This window comes from Typopeltis vanoorti, chromosome 5, assembly GCF_054136105.1.
Source record: "Typopeltis vanoorti isolate ZY-2024b chromosome 5, IOZ_Tvanoo_1.0, whole genome shotgun sequence".
NCBI classification, from domain to species: Eukaryota; Metazoa; Arthropoda; class Arachnida; order Uropygi; family Thelyphonidae; genus Typopeltis; species Typopeltis vanoorti.
In genome coordinates, this window is record NC_143553.1 from 23,792,159 (window position 1) to 23,815,140 (window position 22,982).

General features: G+C 35.9%; 1 protein-coding gene across 2 annotated transcripts in view; it reads right to left on the minus strand.

Annotated features, from left to right (window-relative positions):
* Positions 1-22,982, minus strand: part of LOC150106266 (uncharacterized) — a 304,586-nt gene that overhangs the window by 180,320 nt on the left and 101,284 nt on the right. For both annotated transcript variants that reach the window (XM_090392286.1, XM_090392285.1), the window contains one exon: positions 7,000-7,114. In XM_090392286.1, coding sequence (XP_090248412.1) covers positions 7,000-7,114 — 115 coding nt within the window. The remainder of the gene's footprint in view (positions 1-6,999; positions 7,115-22,982) is intronic.

Below are 22,982 nucleotides of genomic sequence, written 5' to 3' on the forward strand. Positions count from 1 at the left end.
CTAGCAACATGCTATAATGTTCTCTAGTTTTGCTTCAGCTAATTTCCTTTCATATGCATTTCTTTTTCCTGACTACACTTGTCACTTTCCCAAATCATACTTCTCATGCTGCTGAGGAGCATGGTGTTCCTTATATCTCTTCCCATATCATCCTCTTTTTCCGTGGCTCCTACATAATTTCATGATTCATCCATCCCACCTATATACGTTATCCTCCTATTCTTAGGAATACAATCTCACATTGCCATAAGTAACTGATTCCAGACAAAGTCCAGGGCACTGTTTATTTCTCTCCCCATCAATTCATCAAGCCACTGCAATTAACCAATCTGTTTTCTTAATTCATCATAATCCACTGCTCCGTGAGTGCAAATATCTCTTGTTCTGTGAGGCTTGCACCTGCCTAGCCACGTCCAACCTCAAAACCACAATCACATTCTGTAAATGGTGACATTTTATTATCACTGTATGAAATATTATCAAATCCAACACTCATGGTTCATAAGGTAGTCGTCCCTGAGTAGCTCAAGAAATTCAACCTCCTTACTCACACATTATTTCCTGCTTCTATAGTTAAAGTCAAACATTATTATTGCCCTTCTGTTGCTCACAGTCTCAAAAGTCTGAACATTTCAGAATCATTTCGTCTGCATTTTCTGGCCTGTAGCAACACCTCACAAAATATCTAATCATACTTACCTCACCCATATTGCTTCAAAGCCATTATCATTTCTGCTTTCTTAAAGTTCCACATGGAAAGGACACAAATCCTCTGAAATGATCGGTAACAGCACATCTCTTTCATCTGTGATGTATTTTCAAATAATGCTATAACCATCATACTCTGTTAACCACATCTCACTAACACCAAAGATTTGTGAACTGATTGAGTCCATGAGCTCTGGGACAGGAGTTGAAATGCTTTAGAACCAAAATAAAATGATTGTCTCGAAACAATTCAAAAATAACTTTCTTTTTTTTCAATTGCTCAAATTAATAATCCTGGACAGAATTTATTTATTTTTAATTTTTTTTTTTTTTTTTGCTATCACAATTTTTTTATCTATCAAAACAGGGACAATTTATTTGTTCCTCTGAAGATATATTTCCAGATCAAAATGAAAAGTATACTTTTTATTTTGATCTGGATACTCCATTAAAAAAAAGTATACTTTATCTATCGTCATCATCAAATTCCTGACATATAACTTCGGAGGGTGTACAGGATCTTATGATAGTACTACATGAAAAGTTATATCATTACTAACTTGCTATCAACAATTTTCCTCCAGATTGGCCTATTATCTGTCAACATTCCAATAAAGATCTTATGTTTCAAAGGCACTTTTTATTGTATCAATCCATATACATCTCTAATTCCTTTTTTAGTACTCTTTTCTCCATTTCTAAGCTTTCTCAATAATCTCCAAAATATTTTACCACCTTCCTGATATTATTTTCAATGTCTTCTTTGCCAAAGTCCTCCCATGACTTTTATTTAGCTAATTTTATACAATGCTTGGCTTTCTTACAATTATCTCTGTATTCCTTGCAGATCACACATATCACTCTGGCTGAATCCAAGTCTTCTTTAGAGTTTGCCACCAAATCTCCAAGATTTTTGGTTTTTATTTTCAAACTCTTTCAGTTTTTCTTGAATAACGTTTGTGTATTTGAGTCTATAATTCATATCTGATAGCTGTTCAACTTTGATTCATTTCAAAACTTACACACCCTTCTTTTCAATATGAAATTCAATTTTATCCTGTTTAACACTAAATGGTGATCATTTCCTATTTCAAATCCTCTATATACTCTTGTGTTCTGAACCAGTGGGAAAACATCACTGTCAAACAATAACAGAGTCAATGAGACTTTTCTTATTCCTTGCATGTTTTCTCAATGTGAATTGTGCACATTTTTATGTTGGAACATGGTTTTAGTAATAACCTGAACATAAATCTAGCAGGTATTTGTCATTATTATTAGCTTTGTTCTTTTCTCCAGATTTTCCCAAAGCATTTTTATGTCTGGTAATCATTTCCTACTTTGCTGTTTAGATCTCCAACAAGGACCAATTTTTCCTTTTTCGTTGTGTCAGCTGCCTTTTGTAATGCTAATATCAAATGGGAAATCGTCCAATTTCCCATTTGATATTAGCCCACATCACTACTTGATATTACCTGCTATTCAAGTAGTTATCCTCATATTTAGTGTTTAATATTATAGCTAATCCTTCTTTTCCCTGATTGTTATTTCCTGAGTATAACATCTTGTATTTGTTGTTTAGAAAAATTATATCTGTTTTTGTCTTCTTTGATTGGGTAACATCTTTTATGCTGTAATAAATTTAGTTTAATCCTTTATCCAGGTGTGAACAAACAAAGTTTGCATCTGAAAATATCTTCAGGACTGGGGTAAGGTAGTACAACACCAGGCAACTCGTAGTAAAGGTGGAGCAAGCTACCATCACTCCTATCCCAGTACCTCCCATAATGCAAAACGCATCTCCTTGCGAATATGTATGATGTTATGCATTAAGGGAAGGGCCACTACCCAGACAAGTTTCAACCTTTATTGAGGTCTCTTCGGTGAGAGCCAGGCCCAGAGGTGGAGATACCAGGCAGAAGAAAAAGAGAGATCATCTTTACCTATAGGAGTTGCCAAACGATGTATACCACCTTTTTATTAAATTACTCTGGATTTTGAGAAAGATGTTGAAAGTTTATTTTTCATGCGGATATGTATGATGTTATGCATTAAGGGAAGGGCCACTATCCAGACTAGTTTCGACCTTTATTGAGGTCTCTTCAGTGGGAGCCAGGCCCAGAGGTGGAGATACCAGGCAGAAGAAAAAGCAAGGTCATCTTTACCTATAGGAGTTACCAAACAAATGCCTGATGGTGTACTTGGTCTAAGAGAACAGGATTCTCAGCTTCTATTTTAATCCCTATTTTTCTCTCTCTCTTTTTCAAACATGCCATGTGATACCTTTCAAGGGTATGAAAAACATGAAGAGATTCAGAGCTCCTCCATTCAAGGGCAGTAGTAAAGCAGTTCTACTATATAGTGCACTGGACTGAATGAGCAGGAAAACCATTAGCTAGTGTATAAACTTGTTGCCAATCTACAGTATTATGTCATACCTGGAAAAAGGTTGAGTAGTGATATGTGAAAGGAACTGTCAAGACTACATTAGAACATAGAGAGTGGATGCTTTAATTATAATGAAGCAAAATAGTGAAGTTAAAGCAAATTATTAGAGAGAGACAATGCAAGATTATAAAGTCAAGTGGTGTTTGAATGAAAACAGGGAAGATGAGAAAATTAAGCAGCAAAATAAGAAAACAATAAAGCACAGAATCAGGAAAGTTAGTAAGTAACGTAAAACAGGTAAGCAACGTTAATCGTAAAAAGAAGGATATTATTTGGTATGGTGACTATCATAAAATGTGTTGTCGATGAGTGGGCTGAAGATAACTTCAAGATTTCCCAGAGCAAAAATTAAAAATATAGCACATGCAATTCAAAAACAGAAAAGAAAAGTGAATAAGATTGTAATTGTAGCAGGAACTACTGACTTAACTAGTGATAAGTTCAATATGAGAGAGAATATGAAAGGGTTGTTGGAAGATACTAGATTAAAGAGTGAGAAAGTGAAAATCATAAGTATATTACTTATGATTTTATATATACCTCAATATACCACCTATGATTTCAATATACTCAATACTTCTTAACTTCTTTTCACGAGTTACCTCATGGTAACTCGTGAAAAGAAATTAAGAAGAAAGGCTATGATGGCAAACAATTCAATGTGTAGGCTGTGTAGAAGGAATAAATGTGTGAAATGTGTTTGATGGAAGATTGGATTTGTATAAGAGGGAAAGCCTACACCTGAATGCAGGAAATTTTTTTCCACTTGATTAGACTATAATAAATTTAGTTTAATCCTTTATCCAAGTGTAAGCAAACAAAGTTTGCACCAGAAGTATCTTCAGGACTGAGGTAACTTGTGGTAGAAGTGGACCAAGCTCTCATCACTCCTTGTCTTAATATCTCCCATAATGCAAAACACATCTCCTTGCAAGACATGTATTGTATAAGATGTCCTTCCCTTAATGCATAGCATTAAGGAAAGGACAACTACCCAGACCAGTTTCGACCTTTACTGAATGTTCAAGTACAGGTCAAACTCCAAAAACTCAGTGTTGTTCCCCTCAGTAACAGGCTCACCCTGTCACTGAGAAGAACTCTCAGAACCGGTTGGCACTACTCCATGGCAGGCTCACCCCACCACCAAGCAGAGCTATTAATTTCTCATCTGAGGGGTAACAGCAACAGCCATACCTCAGTTAACTTCATGGGCTACAGCATCGCCATTCATTACCCCTCCCCCCCACACACACCCAGGACCTGGGTGAGAGCAACAGTCGAGCCTCAATTAAAACTTCACAGGCTACTACAGCAATACCATTCATCACCCAAGCTAAGCTTCCCACTGGTTTCGACCTTTATTGAGGTCTCGTCAGTAGGAGCCAGACCCAGAAGTGGTGATACCAAGGCAGAAGCAATGGATAAGTCATATTTACCTATACGAGTTGCCAAAAGGTGTACCACCTTATCATAAATTACTCTGGATTTAGAGAAAGATGTTGAAAGCTTTTTCCACTTGGTTAGACTATAAAAAATTTAGTTTAATCCTTTACCCAAGTGTAAGCAAACAAAAATTTGTGCCTGAAGTATCTTCAGGACTGAGCCAACTTGTAGCAAAGGTAAACCAAGCTCTCACCAAGCTGTAGGGCCAACCAATTCTGAGAGTTCTTCTCAGTGGTAGGTTCAGCCTATTACTGTGGGCAACAACACTGAGTTTTTGGAGTTTGACCTGTACTTGAACATTCAATAAAGGTCGAAACCAGTCTGGGTAGTGACCCTTCTTTTAATGCACAGCATTATACATGTCTGCAAGGAGATGTGTTAATGCATATTAAGACAAGGAGTGATGAGAGCTTGGTCCACCTTTACCACAAGTTGCCTCAGTGTCCTGAAGATACTTCAGGAGCAAACTTTGTTTGCTTACACCTGGATAAAGGATTAAACTAAATTTAATTTATTACACCTGAATGCTACTCCTACTCATACTCCTGGTATGAGGAGTCTTGAAAAACTTATAATTGGTATGAGACCTAAAACAAGGTGAGTAAAGACACTAAAAAAAAAAATTCTCAGCCTACAATGAAACTTGCAACAACTATTAGCAAACCTAGGTCTGACTTTGAAAGGGTTAAATGCCAAAAACTTGCCTCTTGCACAAATGGCAGTCATACCCCCTTCCCCCCAGAAAATCTGGGTTTTCATCAACAGTCTAACTGTCCAGAAGAACACACACAATTGATAGACATAATACTGGCCTCACTGCCTTAACTCAAAATATGCCTTTTAGCCATAACTCAAAACAGCCTCTGGTCACTTAGAAAGGCTGTAGGGTACAATTTCTCTCCATTTGTGCTTCCCCTTTCTCTCTCTCAGATAGCATTACAGCAACAATACTTAAAGTTGACCTCCTAGCATCACTAGGAGGTCAGCTTTTCTAATTCCTGCATACATAAAAAACGCAAATCATATCCAACTACACTCAGAACAACAACCACATACATGGTTCCTACCTTGCTGATATCTTTTTGGCCCGCCTGCCAGAAAGATATCCGAAAAATCTTGAAATGAGATATCAAAAAGGCTTTTGATCCTGGTAGCATTCTCCCAATTGTAAGAAATGTACCCCTAAAAACCAGTACTTTATCATCTCTAAACGTATTTACTTTACTCAGCTGGCATCCACTCCATAGCAAGGAAACAAGCCTGAAACTAGTCCATTCCAAGAAAAGAAAAGAGATGTCTGCTATCAAACTATTGACTTATTGCTCTTTCAAGTAATCATGAAAGTCATTAGTCAACCTCTTCATTTTCTCAAGAACTGCCAACTAATCAGTGACCAATAGTATGGATTCCACCAGTCATCAATAGCATATCTTATTGCCTACCTCACCCAACTCTGGATATGTTTGGAGAAACCTATGCTGTTGCCAATGACATTTCCAAAACATTGGACATGTCAAGTCTGTAACAGAGGGCATCTTAGCTAACAGATATTTCACAGTCTGCCTTTCATCTTTTGTAGTTGGGTAGCCAGTTTTCTCTACTAATGCAGGGGTTCCTTAGCAGAACTCTGTTATTATTCACACTCTTCCTCATAAATGATACATGATATGTTGTCAATCTCAAAGCCTCCCACAGTTCATACCGATGATGGCATGCTCTCCATTCTCCTACTCATATGACAAACCTTATAGTGCTCAAGCATCCCAAGCTTCAGGATCTTCCACAACCAATGACCTAAACAATGATCTCCATTTTCAGTGGGGTGATCACCTAATAATCTTCAATGATTTCAAAACAATTTGATTTTTTTTTCCTTGCAAAAAGACTTGCTTAATTCTCCCTTACCTTTGGTAACACTCAGCTCAATAGCAAAGATCTCTCTCTTTCAACTCTCTACAGTTGTTACTATTTCTCTATTATAAACACCTCTCTTTTGCTCAAATTCTGAATGCTGTTTCCATTTTGCTTTTCTTTCTCCCATTCGCCCCCCCCCCTCCAATAATTCAGAATGATAATAACCCAGGCAACAAATTCCCTCATTGTGCAATGAGGGAATTTAAAATTAACCCATACAATTACCCATTTCAATCATTAATTTAAAAGAAGACAAGTGTATTCTAGCAGAATATCCTAAATTAAGATAGCCTTACTGATCTTAGCAGGGCTAATGTAAATATAATACACTGGCCATGCTAAGACCTATTTAAGTGGTGCAAACTTATTACATTTATTTCTGCCTAGCGTATATTACAGATAAAAATACATTCAAAAAATTCAGTTCACAGAAAATTATGTATTTCTAATGAATTAAAAACCTTAGTTCATTAATATTTTACTAACCAGCAGTAATGAGCAATTCTGTAAGTAGTGCCCTTCCATGGTAAGCTGCTTTATGTAATGGGGTAAATCCAAAATTATCTGGCTTGTTCACTAATGCTCCAGATTCTAAAAGTACCTGAACAATTACCAAAATTAGATTACAAATTTACAGAATTAGATATTAACCACCTTACCGGCCATTATGGATCAAATACACATCCTCATACGCTTCGTATCCATCATATATTTTAATGTAATATCAATGGTATTACAATTTTAATATGCACTTCGCATCCATGATAACCTTGACATCTATAGAAGTCTTGGCCGGTAGCGTGGTTAAGAGATATCATAATTGCAATAATTTTTCTGAAGTCTAATAATTGTGACAGGCATTGAGAAACACTCAGCAAGCAATGAAAAAAAAAAACCTAACAGGGACTAATTAGTTCTATTAGTGTATTTAAAAAATTTTATCTATGATTTAAAAATCCATATAGAGGTTAAAAAAAAAAAATAATAATAGTAAAACCAAATCTTGAAAACTTCATTTCAGAAAACAACTTATTAGTGGAAAGAAAATCATCCCTGAATGAACTATTCAGAACAGGAATTCATTTATAAGAAAAAATATATAACTTGGAAAGTAACAAAAACAGTTTCCTTAGATCTGAGATCAGCATTTTTTTCAGAATTTGAAAATTTTCTAAGAATCTATTAATACTGAATGCTAACACTGCTTCTGGGATTTTGTGTCTCATTCTCATAAGCTTGATTTATGATATATTTGTTTTGAATGGAGTGCTCTGAGAAATCTGTTGTTTGCTCTTTTCTTATTCAACATAGACAATATGTATTTTATTATTATTTGATACATCCAGTGAGTCCAATGACTCATGTAAAATGCATATAACAGCAACTCATATAGATAAAGTCTATTAAATGAAAGTGAGGAAAACTGTTGTTATGTGACATGGCAAAATGTCAAATGGTTCGTGAGTCTCATCATTAAAATTAATTTTACTTAGGTTTTGCCAAAACTTGCTTCCTTTTCCACTCTATCCATTAGTTGGATAGAGTAAGTAGTAAGAGCAATGAACATAGGCTAGGGTGGATGTCTAAGTTGGTGCTCTCCAACTACGTAAGCTGATTTTCTTGAATTATTTCTATTAGAGGTTTTTGATGGCTTTCTTCAAGAATAATGACAGTATTAGGAATGCGATCTTGCCATGCATCCTAATACTGATGAAAGACATGTTTTTTTCCAAAACTTTTGATTTTATTAAGTGCACAATGAGTAGTGATGTTCCATGTATGGGAACATAAACAAATATGGCATTATTTGTGGTTTTGCACAGATGAATTTTGATATTTGTTTGTAGTGACGAGTTTGGATTTCCAGATATTATTTAGGCTTTTGTCGATCTGAGCAGCTTTGTGCTTTCTTTTCACTATGTCATTTAGAGTATCAATTTTAAGAACCAAAGTACCGAAAATCTGTTACCCCCAAAAGCGTGGTCATTCAGCTTAATGTCTCTTTCTGTTTTTAGGACTTCAGTTTTACTACCCTTAACTGCCAATCCATCAATGCTGATTATTACATAAATTATCTAGGTGGTTTGGACATTCTGAATATAGAGTTAATCAGCACATCAACTGCAAAGCAGAGATGTGCTAATTGTGAGTCTGAAAACATAGCATGGAGTAATAATAAAGAGATTCAGCCAAGTGTCTTCCTGAAGAACTACCAGGAATATGGGAAAGCTCTTGTTCATTTCTTCCTTAGCCCTCTTGTACAGTAATTTTGGTATGGTTCTGTTACTGCTTTATTTTCAAAGGTATGTCACAATTTTGAATATCGTTTCTCTACTGATTGAATCAAAGATTTTTCAGAAATGTACAAAGATAAATGGATGGTGTTTATTGTTTACTTCTAACAGTCTTCTAAGACTATGAATGTGTGCCTCTGATTTTAAGAAACCTGCTTGATTTTTGAATAGAAGAGAGCACTCCATTAGATTTTGAAAGTGGTAGGAAGTAGTGAGATTCCTCTGTAATTTCTGAGTTGTTCAGATTTTTTGTTTGTGTGTGGAAGGGATATTAGTATCATTAGACCATCTCTCTATTGTGATGGAATTATTATTATTATTCAGGCCTCCATGGAGTCAAGAGACTCGTCGCAGGAGGTCCTTCCTAAGAAACACAAAGTCTATCAAGACTCATCGTGGGAGGTCCCTCCTAGAAAACAAAGTCTATCATACCACTCCTTAAATTCGACTGTTCTCGCTCTCACCACTCTATCAAGCAATGCATTCTATGCAAAGAAACCACTCCTCACCCTCTTGCTAACAGTTTCCTTTCCTAACTTCCAGCAATACATCTCCTTTGTCCAATATATATGTCACCTTGTTAATACATGTAGCAGATTGCTAAAACATTATCTCCCTTTAATAAACTCACACTGATTATCAAAGAAAAATGTTGCTAATATCAACTCAAGTTTTGTATCCTAGCTCTCACCAATACCTTAATTCCAGAAACACAAATTGGCATATAATTCTAAGTGTCAGTCTTATCTCCTTTTTGAAGTGGACTAATTCTTCCCTCCTTTGGGACTTGCCCTATTGCAAGACTCAATAAATGATGCAGAGCTACATTGCCGATATTTAGTAGTTGCTGAAACTGCTTTCCTCCATGTTTAATAGTGTATGCTGTTGTTCAATCCAGATGCTTTGTCATTCCTTTGGATTTTTAGTGCAATTTCAAATTCTTACATTGTAAAATTGTTACACACAATAAGAAATTTTTTTTGTATTCTTTTATATTCTTTCAAAGAAGCTATGGTGATGATTCAAGAGATTTTCTAGAGTTTTTCCAAACAAAAAGTTCATTTTGTCTGAGTATTTTGTCATTTTCCCTTTTGATTCTTAGTCTTTTGGGTTTCTTTCTTTGGTGCATACTGAATTAGCAACCTAGTAGATGGGCAAATGCTGCAGTTTAATTTGAAATTTAAATTTGAAATTTAAATTAAACTGCATCATTTGCAATTGTGAGTGCTCACTTAAGTGCTAGATGATCAGTAACAGTAGGTAAAGTTCTCATAACCTTTAATAATATATTTAATGAATGGTACAATACATGATTATTACATAGGCATCTCCATGGGGTGGAAAGAATCATCATGAGAGGCCAATATACTAATATTGTTTAATCTCTCTACCGGCGAAGTAGATGAAATAATGAGACCAACTTGCACTTCTTATCCATGTTATTCAATAGGTGTTACAGAATCGTATCCAGATTTATCTGGACATATATATACGTCCTGGCAGGGTTAAGATAACATCCATCACAGTTCTCCTTAAATTACTTCACTGACAAAGCACACATCAATACATTCCACTCAAAGAACCATTTTTAAGAATGGTTAATTTCAAGCTAAAAAAATCTACTTCTCACAGCATTGCTAATATAATTTCTAGGAAGGGAGAGAAGATTTCTTATTTCCTCCTTTCACATAATGTCAACTTTCTACATTAATCCTATAAAACCATTATAATATCAAATTCCTGATTTATATCCTGTACACTCCTTGAGGGTATGCGAGTACTACATGAAAAATTACATCTTACTAACTTCCTATCTACAATTTTCCTCCAAATCAGTCTGTTACCTGTCAGGACTCCAACATTATAAGATCCTAAGTTTCTGTCTTCTAAGGCACTTTTTATTGTATCAATCCACCTATATCTTGGTCTTCCTCTGGGTCTTTTCCTGCCAACCTGACAGAAAACACTTCTTTTGCTAATGTTTCTTCTCCCATTTTGTTTAAGTGACCATACTACCCGAGATTAGCTCTGCTAACGCACTCCTCAATGATGACAATGTCAAGTTCTTTCCTAATATCCTCGTTTTTAATACGATATTGCCATTGATGCCATTTGTTCATGCCCCTATCTTTCTCAAGACTCTCATATCTGTAGTTTCTAGTCTTTGGTGAAGTGTTTTACTTCTGACCCAGTTCTCAGGTCCATCAGTTAAAATTGGTTTGAATACTGTCTTCTATACAGCTAATTTAATGTTTTGGCTAATTTCTCTCTTATTCCATATAAATTTATTCAGTTGACTACCTACCATACCAGCTTTGTTGATTCTCTTGTCTATTTCCATATTTAATTTACCATCTTCACTAAAAATCGTGCTTAAGTAGCTGAAATGTTTTACTTGTTCTATAGGTCTTCCATTCGCATGCAGTTGACATTTTCAATGTTCATACCTATTTTCATTGTCTTTCTCTTTTTAATGCTGACCTTCATACCAGTGGCAGCTTGTACATAAGCACTGTGACACTGCAGCACCCGAAGGAAAAAATTAAAAATTTAGTTTGTGTTTATAAATAATAACAATGCTTATAACATTATATAAATGAAAGACAACAGGTTAAAGGTTACAGCTTATGTTTCGACACTGACTGAATAGTTAATTGGAATTGTTCAATTAACGCTTTAGATTACGAAACAAATGCACTGCAATCTAACATGTCAGAATTATCACGTTCAGCCAATTGCAGCTTGACTGGCCGATATTCGTTTGTGCTTGTCATTGCACGTAACAAGTGAATCCGACTATGCTCATTTGAGAAGTATCACTACAGATAAATCGTATGCTTGCAAGCGTTATTTCTGTGAGATACGAAACTTTTATTATTCATGTGTATTCGTGCTGAGGGTGAACTATTTTTTGTAAATCTTATTTTATTCTGTTAAAATAACATAATTATTTATTATAGATACAAGGCTAAATTATGACAAGTGTCACTGTTGAAAATATGAAAAGAATTATATTTTTTCAATTATCGTTACACGAAACAAATACACTGCGATCTAATGCGGTGTCGGAATTATCATGTTCGGCCAAATGCAAGCTAGACTTGCAAATATTCTTTTGCACTTGTCATTGCACGCAACAAGTGAATCTGACACTGCTCATTTGAGCAGTGTCGGTACAGATAAATTGTATGCATGCACAAGTTATTTCCGTGAAATACAAAACTTTTATTATTGGTGTGTGTTCGTGAGGGTGAAATATTTTTAATAAAGCACTTTTTTAATACGTAAATTTATTTCTTATTAAATTGGTTACTGATTAGGAAAAAAAATTGTTTTTATTTTTTTTTGAATTTTGTGTATACAGCACCCATACTTAAAATTGTCACCGGCCACCACTGCTTCATACCATATCTATTACAACAGTTATTCACTTTAGTCAGGGAATATTGCAGACTTGTAGCAGATTTATTTAGAAGTATATCATCTGCATAAAGCAAAGATTAACACCTCCAATTTTGATATCAGGTTTAATATACCACTTTCCTTCATAATGTGATCCATATAGATAATGAATAACAGAGGGGATAATGTAATGTTAAATCACCAAATTTAACACCAGATTTAAGATTAAACCACCTTCCTGTATTTATTTAAATTCTAACTGCTGATTTACAACTCAAATAAAGACTACGTATTGATAGATATAATGTCCCATTGACACCATATAACTGTAGCGTTTCGAATGGCTTCTCTCTTGGCACCTTATTATATGTCTTTTCCAGATCTATGAAACTTAAATACATTTTTTTTTTTTTTTTTTTTTTTTTTTTTAAATAACGAAACCTGTGGTGCAATCATAATTAAAAGAAACATACATATTAACCACAGTGAAAATTATTTAATTGTAAATATTTCATCCTAAGTATCTTAGGACATCATTAGTATTAAACAATAATAAGAATAACATACAGTTAGGGCGCATGATTACAATAGAATCTCATTAAACGTGCATAACGTGCTACAGAAGTAAAAAAAAAAAAAAAAAAAAATTATTATTTAACACAATTCTGTATGACAATTTCCCATACTTTAGGAATAGTAAGAACGTTGTTGTGGTTCAAGTTTGGTCTGTGTAGTAGGGCTTCAGAACTTTCTTTGTATAAACGTTCATGTTTATATAAAGATCTATGTAAAAGTTTATGGTTTGGATTTTCAATTCCGTGCTGAGAGAGGCCAGATTTCTGCGGTTTAAAAAGACGAATGTGGTCTTGATGTTCCGAGATGCGTTTCTGAACAGACCTACCTGTCTGTCCAAAGTAAGATCATTTGCATGAGCATGGAATCTCATAAACGCCAGGCAACATCAAAGGCGAGAGTTTGTCCTTAGGAGAAGGTAATAAGTTATAAATTTGGTTGATAGGTTTGTAAGCAGTGGCAAAATTGTATTTCTCCATAATTTTAGAAAGACGTTCGGAGATGCCTTTAACATAAGGTATGGGGATCCTGTGGACTTCTTCCTATCTGGTTTGATGTGTGGAGAAGTGACTGATGATTTTTTGAGTTGTTTTAGGATTATATCCATTTAGGATGGCTGTATTTTTGATTACTTCTAATTCCTGGTTTAAAGATTCTTCAGAGGAGCAGAATTTGTGTGCTCTGGAAACTAGTGATTTAATAATGCCATATTTCTCAGAGGGATAAATAATGAGCAGAAGAATTGTGAATGTGGCGACCTGAGAATGTAAGCTTGCGAAAGACAGATGTGGTGATGGAACAGTCTTCTTTTCTTTGGATGTGTAAATCCAAAAAGGAGATTCTTTTTCTAACATAAAGTTGGTGCGATGATGAAGAAGGTTAATTTTATCTAGAAACAGTTGTAATTCATGTTTGGGATGATCCCAGACTGCAAATACGTCGTCGACATATCTTAACCAAATTTTTGGTTTGGGTTCAAAAGTGAATATTTTTTCCTCAAGGTGTTCTAGAAACAAGTTTGCTAGGTTTGGTGATAAAGGAGATCCAATTGCTGTTCCTTCTTCTTGCTTGTAAATTTGACCTTTCCAGGTGAAGTAACCTGATGCAATAACAAACTTGAACAATTCAACTATATCAGACGGAAGTTTTTGAGTTAGTAATTCTATTGTTTCTTTATGGGGAATTTTTGTGAAGAGGGAGACAATGTCGAAGCTGATTAACAAGTCAGTTTTTGATAGTTGAATGTCTTTAATTTTTGTGTGAAACTCAGTAGAATTTTTGATTGAAGAGACTGAGTGGCCTATGTGAGGGCAGAGAAGGTTAGATAAGAATCTTGATAACTTGTAAGTTGGACAGCTGATACAGTCTATGACGGGTCTAAGTGGAACATTAGTTTTGTGTAGATTCTAGGATGTCTTAAGATTTTTGATTGTTTCTTCATCTAAAGAGGAAGTTTCATTAAGTAGCTTATTTAATTTTCTGAGTTGACGTTTTGTAGGATCATAATTTAATTTGGCGTAGGTATTACGATCTCGAAGAAGTAAATTCATTTTTCGGTCGCATGAATTGGTATCAAGAACCACAGTCTTATTTCCTTTATCAGCTCTAGTAATGATTACGTTTTTATTACGTTTTAAGGAAATAATAGCTTTCAATTCTGATGGTGGGATATTTAATTCTGAAGGTTTGGCACTGCAAATCACTTTAGCTACTTCAAATCGAAGTCTGTTGGCTTCAATACTGGAGAGATGGTTGACGTTTCTTTCTATATTATGTATGAAGTCTAAATATGGGAAACACTTTGGTGAAATCGCAAATTTATGGCCTCTTGCTAGAACATTCAATTCATCTTTTGTTAGTGGATGGTTAGATAAATTGACTACCTATTTTTCCATTGGTAATACACTACTTACACAACATTTAAGAGCAATCCATTCCAATCATGAACTACTCTATGAGAGAAAAAACCAGCCCTTACCCCCTTCTTGACAGCATTCAATTTCAACTTCCATATATGCCCTCACATCCTTACCCCGCCCTCCATAAAATGAAAAATTCCATCTACTGAAATTCTGTATAACCTTTTCAGAAATTTGTAAGTCTCAATCATATCACCCTGCTTTCTTCTATCTGCAGCCTACAAATTCTCAATCTGTCTTCATAATTTGTATTTCCAATCCTGATATCATTTCTGACACACTTCTTTGCACTCTCTCCACTGTATCAGAAAGTTCCTAACGAAAATCTGCAAGTGACCTGAAAGAATACAGAGAAAAAAAGATTGGAGACTATTGAAAAAAAAAAGTATAGAAATGACTAAAAGAGTACAGTAAAAGGAATTATATCCTTCACTGATATGAGGTTATATTGCAAGTGGTCATGCAAGAAATTAGTAAAACCCTTTTGTGAAATTAGCGATTTTCATCTGTTTTGTTGTTGTTTTTTTCCATCAGAAAATTAGAGTATTACAGCATATTAATGTAGATTTTCGCGTTTTTAGAGTATTAGTATATTTATAACATTCTGATTGTGATATTATTGGCATGGCATTGGCACACGACAAACAATGGTGGCAAAGACCATGTTGTCCGGTGATTTGAATTTGTGGGATATTATTCGGAGCAGTGTATGCGAAATGTATGCATCGAGAAAATTAAAGAATATGTAGAAAAAAGTTGAAACTCGAGAGAGAATATGTATTAACTGTTTTAAAAGTGAGTGTCTCTTAGGTGAGGAGAATGCAACAAATACCGACAATAAGATGGAAAATTTTGATAATAATATCAACCATGCAGCTGTGGAAATAGACGAGAACGAAATGGATATCAATAAAGAAATAGTGTGCTTAAATATTATCCTTCATAGGACAATGCATGAAATTGAAAAACTGCATAAGTGGCAAGAGTTAAGCAGGGCTGAAAAAAGAAGCAGGCGATCTGAAAGAATAATAAAGACCGAACAAACAAACAAGAAAAACAAGTAAAGGAGAAAATTATGTATGGAGAAACAATAATCAGGGGAGCACTTAAATGAAAGAATGACAAAATCATGTTTCCTGAGTGCAAAAGTTCACAATATTAGCCACGCCACCCTGATGTGAAAAGGTAAGTCGAAAGAAATTATTGTCTTGGTTGGTACGAATGATTTGAAAGGAGAGAAGTATTCTATGAAGGATGACGTTGTTAGAACTTGCTGACAAAAAGAAATACCTACACATCAGCTGTAATTAAAAGTGAAACTTCTTCACTTTATGTAAAATTTGTATTCTTTATTTTAAGTACCTTATATTTAAGCTGTGGTGATTATATTAAGATTTCATTTTTAAGTATGTCTAAAAAGATATTTTCAGGACTGGGGTAAAGTGGTACAACACCGGACGACTCCTTGCAAAGGTGGAGCAAGCTACCAACACTCCTATCTCAGTATCTCCCATAGGGAGATACTTTGCAAGGAGTCGTCCGGTGTTGTACCACTTTACCCAAGTCCTCAAGATACTTTCAGGCGCAAAGTTTGTTTGCACACACTTGGATAAAGGATTAAACTAAATTTATTATAGTCTGACCAAGTGAAAAATAAACTTTCAACATCTTTCTCTAAATCCAGAGTAATTTAATAAAAAGCTGGCACACCGTTTGGCAGCTCCTATAGGAGGAGATGACCTTGCTAATGCTTCTTAACAGTAAGGGAAGGGCCTTAATGTTATGCATTAAGGCCCTTCCCTTAATGCATAACATTATACGTATCCGCAAGGAAATGTGTTTTGCATTATGGGAGATACTGAGATAGGAGTGTTGGTAGCTTGCTCCACCTTTGCAAGGATTCGCCTGGTGTTATACCACTTTACCCCAGTCCTGAAGATACTTTCAGGTGCAAAGTTTGTTTGCACACTCTTGGATAAAGGATTAAACTAAATTTATTATAGTCTGACCAAGTGAAAAATAAACTTTCAAAATCTAGTATTGCCTCCCTGAGTAAGGATCTTTCTACTATAGGATACTGGCTGGCGCAGCAAAATATAAATTCACCAGTATCCGAAGAAGAAACAATCCTAGATAAAACAATAAGATTAAAGTAAGTGAATAAAAGGAATAAATCACAAAGGATAAATATTTAACAATAGAGCAGCCAGTAGGATTTTGATTGTATATGGTTTTAGGTAAGAAAGGATAGATTTAAGTAAACAATAATTAAGCATAAATCATATAGAAATATCGATATAACAAAGGAGTCGTTAGAAGAGGCAAAACTAAAGAGTAAGAAGGTGAAGATTGTGTATCCTACCAGGCTATGATAGAGGCAAACTGAGGAGGAGGACATATAAGTTACATATTTAGTTTAATCCTTTATCCAAGTGTAAGCAAACAAAGTTTGCACCTAAAGTATCTTTAGAACTGGGGCATCTCGTGGCAAAGGTGGATCAAGTTCTCATCATTCTCTTTAGTATCCCATAATGCAAAACACATCCATTATATGCATGTCTGCAAGGAGATGTGCTTTGCATTATGGGATACTAAGGAGAATGATGAGAACTTGGTCCACCTTTGCCATGAGTTGCCCCAGTTCTAAAGATACTTCAGCTGCAAACTTTGTTTGCTTACACTTGGATAAAGGATTAAACTAAATATCAGGAGGAGGGCATTGATAGCCAATGAGTATATACGTCGACTGTGCAAAAGAAATGAAGTAGAATTTGTTGATCTGTGGTCTCTGTTTGATGGAAAGAAGGATTTGTACAATGCGAATGGACTGCATCTGAATGGTTTGGGCGTTAGATGTCTGGAGAGAGCTTTGTTCACCAAGCATGCCAATGTGCAAATTCAGAGAAATTAAGCAATCAGGGTAGAAGCAAGTGAGTTTGTGTGAATGCAACCATGAAGCAAGTGAGTGTGAGAATGACTAAGTGAGGAATCTAGTCTCTCAAGCAAAAATACCGAATAGGTTAGTCAATTCAGAAAGTAAAGGTGGAGGGGGGGGGGAAATAAAAGGATGTTGCTGTTTTCATATACTAATACCAGAAGCGTCGGGAGCAAGAGGGATGAGTTTTTGGCATTGATTAGCGCAACCTCACCAAAAGTTATAGACATTAGTGAGACTTGGCTAACAGCAGATGATGTAGTTACAGGGATTGAATATGAAGGGATTAGTATTTTCAGGGAAGATAAAGAAGATAGGATTGGGGAGGAATACAGTTGATGATAGCAGATGAATTGCAACCAAAAAAGAATAGAAGACAGGTGGGAGGGTGGCTATTCGTTTAAAGCAATCTACTGTGAGATTAAGACCAGTAAGATATACAGTTGGTTGTTGCTATAGGCCAGGGAATTCCACGGATGATCATGTGACATGAAATGCATCGTCAAATTAGTAAAATGAGTACAGGTCGAGTGATTATTATGGGGGCTTCAACTATGGAGATATAGACTGGAAGGAAGAAAGATCAAATGGCACAAAGGAAAGGAAATAGAATTTATACACCTGCTGAGAGATAATTACTTAAGGCAGCATGTGATGGAGGGGAATAGGGATGAGAGAATATTGGACTTGGTCACAGGATCAGAAGAGCTATTCATAACCAAGTTGACAACATTGCCTCCAATTCATGAAAGTGACTATGCAGTCTTCACTTGGGAAATTGTAAAACATCAGGAATATTCTATCAAGAAGGGGTATTTGTGGAACTACAAGACAGGTGATTATGACATGCTTAGGAAAAAGCTTAAATCTGTACCATAGCATAAAACACTGAGGAGCAGGTAGTAGTGCATGGGATATAGTTAAGGGTCATCTAGAGGAAGCAGTAAATCCCAAAGAGGTCTTTTGTTATGAGGCAAGTAAAATAAAGAATGACTATGGAAGATTAACCTTAATGAGTGATGATGGTCATGAGGAGACGGAAGCAGATAAAATAATCGAGTTACTGAGTGACCACTTTGCAAGCATATATCTTCTTAGTGAGGTTACTGCTTTAACCTATGTGACAGACACTAATGTGGGAACAGAGGTGAATGAACTGGAGGTCCTTACAATATTGCAGAATCTCAATGTAAATACAGCTGTGGGATTAGAAGGGACATCAGCTAGGGTTTACAGACCCATTTCTTAAAATACTTCAGGCGCAAACTTTGTTTGCTTACACTTGGATAAAGGATTAAACCAAATATATAATTGGTAGCATAGCCAAGTGAAAAAACTTCCATCAACTTATCTCTAATCCAGGGAATTTTAATAATAAGGTGTGACATCTTTTGGCAACTCGTATAGGGAAATATGAGTTCTCCATTACTTCCCACCTTAGTATCACCACCTCTGAGTCTGGGTCCCACTGATTAAACCAAATATATAATTAAAGTATACAAGGTTGAGAAGACCAGCTCAAGAAATCAAACTGAAGATGAGTGGACAAGAGTTCTCATAATATCTGTGTCTAAAAAAGGGAAATAAAACAATTCCAGAAGAATTTCTTATTCAGCATTCCAGATTAGAATTATGCAAGTATGCTTGAGAAGAGCAAAAAAAAAAAAAGATGTCAAGATAAGATGTCAAGAGAAAATAAATCAGAACTGAAGGAGGTAAAGGTAATGTTAAATAACAGTACCTTCACTGTTATTTAACATTGATATGAATTACCCTATGTAAGAAAACTCACATTAAACATGATATCAAAATTGGAAGTATTTAATTCTGTTGTTCACTTTATGGAAATGTTAAACTCCTAAATAATCCAGAACAAGTCTTAGAACATCAGCATTCAAGAATGCTCACACATTTTTCACTGCTAATGATATCAAGTTCCTTTGTAGTATCCGAAAGCTGTCACCAATACAAGATGTGGTGAAATTTCTGATACAAGATTGTTTTTTTTTTTTTTTTTTAATATTTTTGAAAAATAGTATGCCTTTTCCAAAAATTTATTTATTAATGATACAGAGACTGAATGCTTAGAAAATTATCAAGGTTGTAAATTTTACAGAGAAATTTTGTGTAACAGAGTTAATGAAGGCAAAATGGCAATTGGAACTAGAGCATCTAGACGTATAGTGAAAAAATCAAGTGTAATCAATGGTTCTCTAAAATGGCTTCGTGTCAGGAGTGTGGTGTGTATACATGGGCAAACACAGAAGATGTGTTTATTGAGATTAAACAAGATAAGTGAGAAGGTGAGGGTCTGAAGAAAGTGTGATATTTTAAAACTGCAGAAATTTAAATGAAGGTCAAGAATGAGAAATGGAGAATATTAGATGAAAGACAAAACTTAGTAACGGGTGAAAGATTGCTAGAAGGGTTACAGAGAGAGAGAGAGAAAATGAGTGTGAAGAATATGACTGCGAATACTGAAATGACTGAAAAATCAAAGGTGAGCTAGGTTATGCAACAGAAGTGAGCCTGAGTGATGGAGCAAAAGCTGGCATGATTTGGGGGGGGGATGAAAGAAAGCCTAACCAACAAAGTATGGGAGCAGTTGTCAGTATGAAAGAGCATGATTGCTATGGAATACAAGAATTAAAGAATGAAATGATTAAATGAGATGAGGTATACACAAAATGAGATCAGGTATGATGGATAATTGGAATAAGCTGAAAGATGACGGGGGGAAAAGAAGTGTCAATAATTGAAGAGTAGCATGGAACACAGATTCTATGATAAAAGGTGTAGTGGAAGAGGTGGTGCACAAGATGCGGTTCCCAGGAGGATGGATGAACAAAGTAATTAATGGTCTGTATACGAGAAGTGAACACAGGAATTAGTAGAATTAGGAACAAATGATTTGGTTGGACAAGATGGATATCAAGATATTATTAAGGAGAGTGACAGGCTGTAGTATAGTAGGAAGAGTAGTTGGTGTGTTGCTCAGGTATGACAATGAAGTTGAAACAGAGAGCAAAAGATAGTGAATGGTATGTCAGCAGAAATGTGTGAAAAGAAAGATATGCAGGTTTGTGAATGTGAGGGATGAGAGACAAATGAAACTGTATGTGAGTAATAGACTGCATTTATTATTATTAACACCTGACCTCCATGGGGTCAAAGAACTCATCACAAGAGATCCATACTCTAATGCAAAAAAAGATTATCAAACTGTGCCTTAAACACAATCACAGTTTCTGCACTGAGCACATTTTCAGGCAATGCATTCCATTCACCAATCACTATCCATGCAAAGAACTTGCTTCTCATTCCCTCCTTATACAATTTCTAGGTATAAACTCCTGTTCTACACTTGTCTCTCTCTACTCTATGAAAAATCTCCTCCACATTAATCCCTCACCAATTTATGTCTCAATCACATCCCCTCTCCTTCTGTTCTTAAGGCTCTGCAAGTTACATTCCCTCAATCCCTCTTTTCGTATCCAACATTCCTGAGACTGACTTACTAAACCTTCTCTAAAACACATCTAAAACATCTGGATCACAAGTTTTCCCAACTTCCTCAACCTCTTGCAAGACTTATGTTAAATATGTGTGCCAAAAGGAGCCAATAATTCCCTACAGTACTCCAAGATATGTGGGCAATTAACATCAAATTTATTCAATTCCTCATATATCTCCCACCCATTCACCATCAGTACCTCATCCACCATATCCTCTAAACTCCATCTTCTCACGGTATCACCTTCACAAGGACAAAATACACTGATAAACTGCCCACTGAATACTTTGACTATATCCTTGTCTTGATTAGTCGAGAAGTTGGCTAACAAAGGGTTTCTTTAGTGATGGCGAGTGGAAAAGCTGGTAAAGATTCAGGAAAAGCAAAGGCAAAAGCCATTTCACGCTCAAAGGAATCGTTAGTTTATACGGGAATTGTGATGAATGAAGTGGAGGTGAATAATCTATTACAGAACCTTAATGTGAATACATCTGTGGGATTGGATGGTACACCAGCATGGGTCTTACGTGAAGCGGCTAAAGAATTATCAGTGCCCTTGACCATGTTGTTTAATTTGAGTCTCGGCTCTGGTTTAGTCCCGAAGATGTAGAAAGAGAGGAAAATAGTTCCACTGCATAAAGGAGGATCCAAGACTACCGTTGCAAATTACCGATCGATCAGCATATCAGGAGTCGTTGTCAAGATCTTGGAAAAAGTAGTCAAGGGAAAAATACAGGAATGGATTGATGAAAATGAGATACTGTATGAGGGACAGCATGGCTTTGTGAAGGGTAAATCAAGCCTCGGAAACTTGCTCAAGTTTTATAACACAATGACGGCTGAACTGGATAAGGGTAATGGGTTTACAGTGATGCTGCTGGAACTGGCTAAGGCATTTGACAGGATACCACATGGAATTCTAATCCGAAAACTGCAACATATGGGAATGGACTATGGACAACATATGGTTGGTGAGATGGATAGGTGGGTGGTTGATGGAGAGATATCAGACAGTAGTTCATTCAGGAGTAGAGTCCAAAAGACGGCCTGTGACTAGTGGTGTGCTGCAGGGTTCTGTTCTTGGACCACTGCTGTTTAATTTGTTCATTAATTATATAGGGAAGGATCTAAGAGGAACAGTTCATTTGTTTGCTGATGATGCAAAGTTGGGTAGGGCAATAGTGAATGCAGAAGATGTCAAAATCTTGCAGGATGATTTGGATAGATTGGAGTTCTGGGCTAAGAAGAATGGATGTCAATTTAATGTGACAAAATGTAAGGTTATGCATTGTTGGGTGAAAAGATTAACAGCAGTATACCACATTGGTGGAACTGTACTCCAGGAGATTGATGAGGCCAGGGACTTGATAGTGTTGGTGGACAGAGAGATGACGTTTAGGGGGCACATTGCAAAAGTCGCTAAATCAGCTCATCAACTCACTTGGTTGTTGAAAAATACTTTGACAAGCAGAGACAAGCAAGTTATTGTTCCTCTGTACCGAGCCTTGATAAGACCTCATCTCGACTACTGTGCCCAGATTTGGTCACCTAGGTTTCTTCTTGATGGGGAGGAGGTGGAGAGGATCCAGAGGCGAGTGACCAAGTTGATAGCAAGTCTATGGAATGAACCTTATGAGAACAGGTTGAAGATTTGTGTGTTGCAGAAATTGGTTGATAGGTGGAAAATGGGAGATATGATTGAGACATTCAAATTGCTAAAGGGTTTCTATAGGATTAATTCAGAGGATATTTTTGAGATCAGGACTGCTGGTGGGAGAACTAGGGGGGACAACTATGGAAGCTGGGCAAGAGTGTGGTTAGCAAGGGTGTTA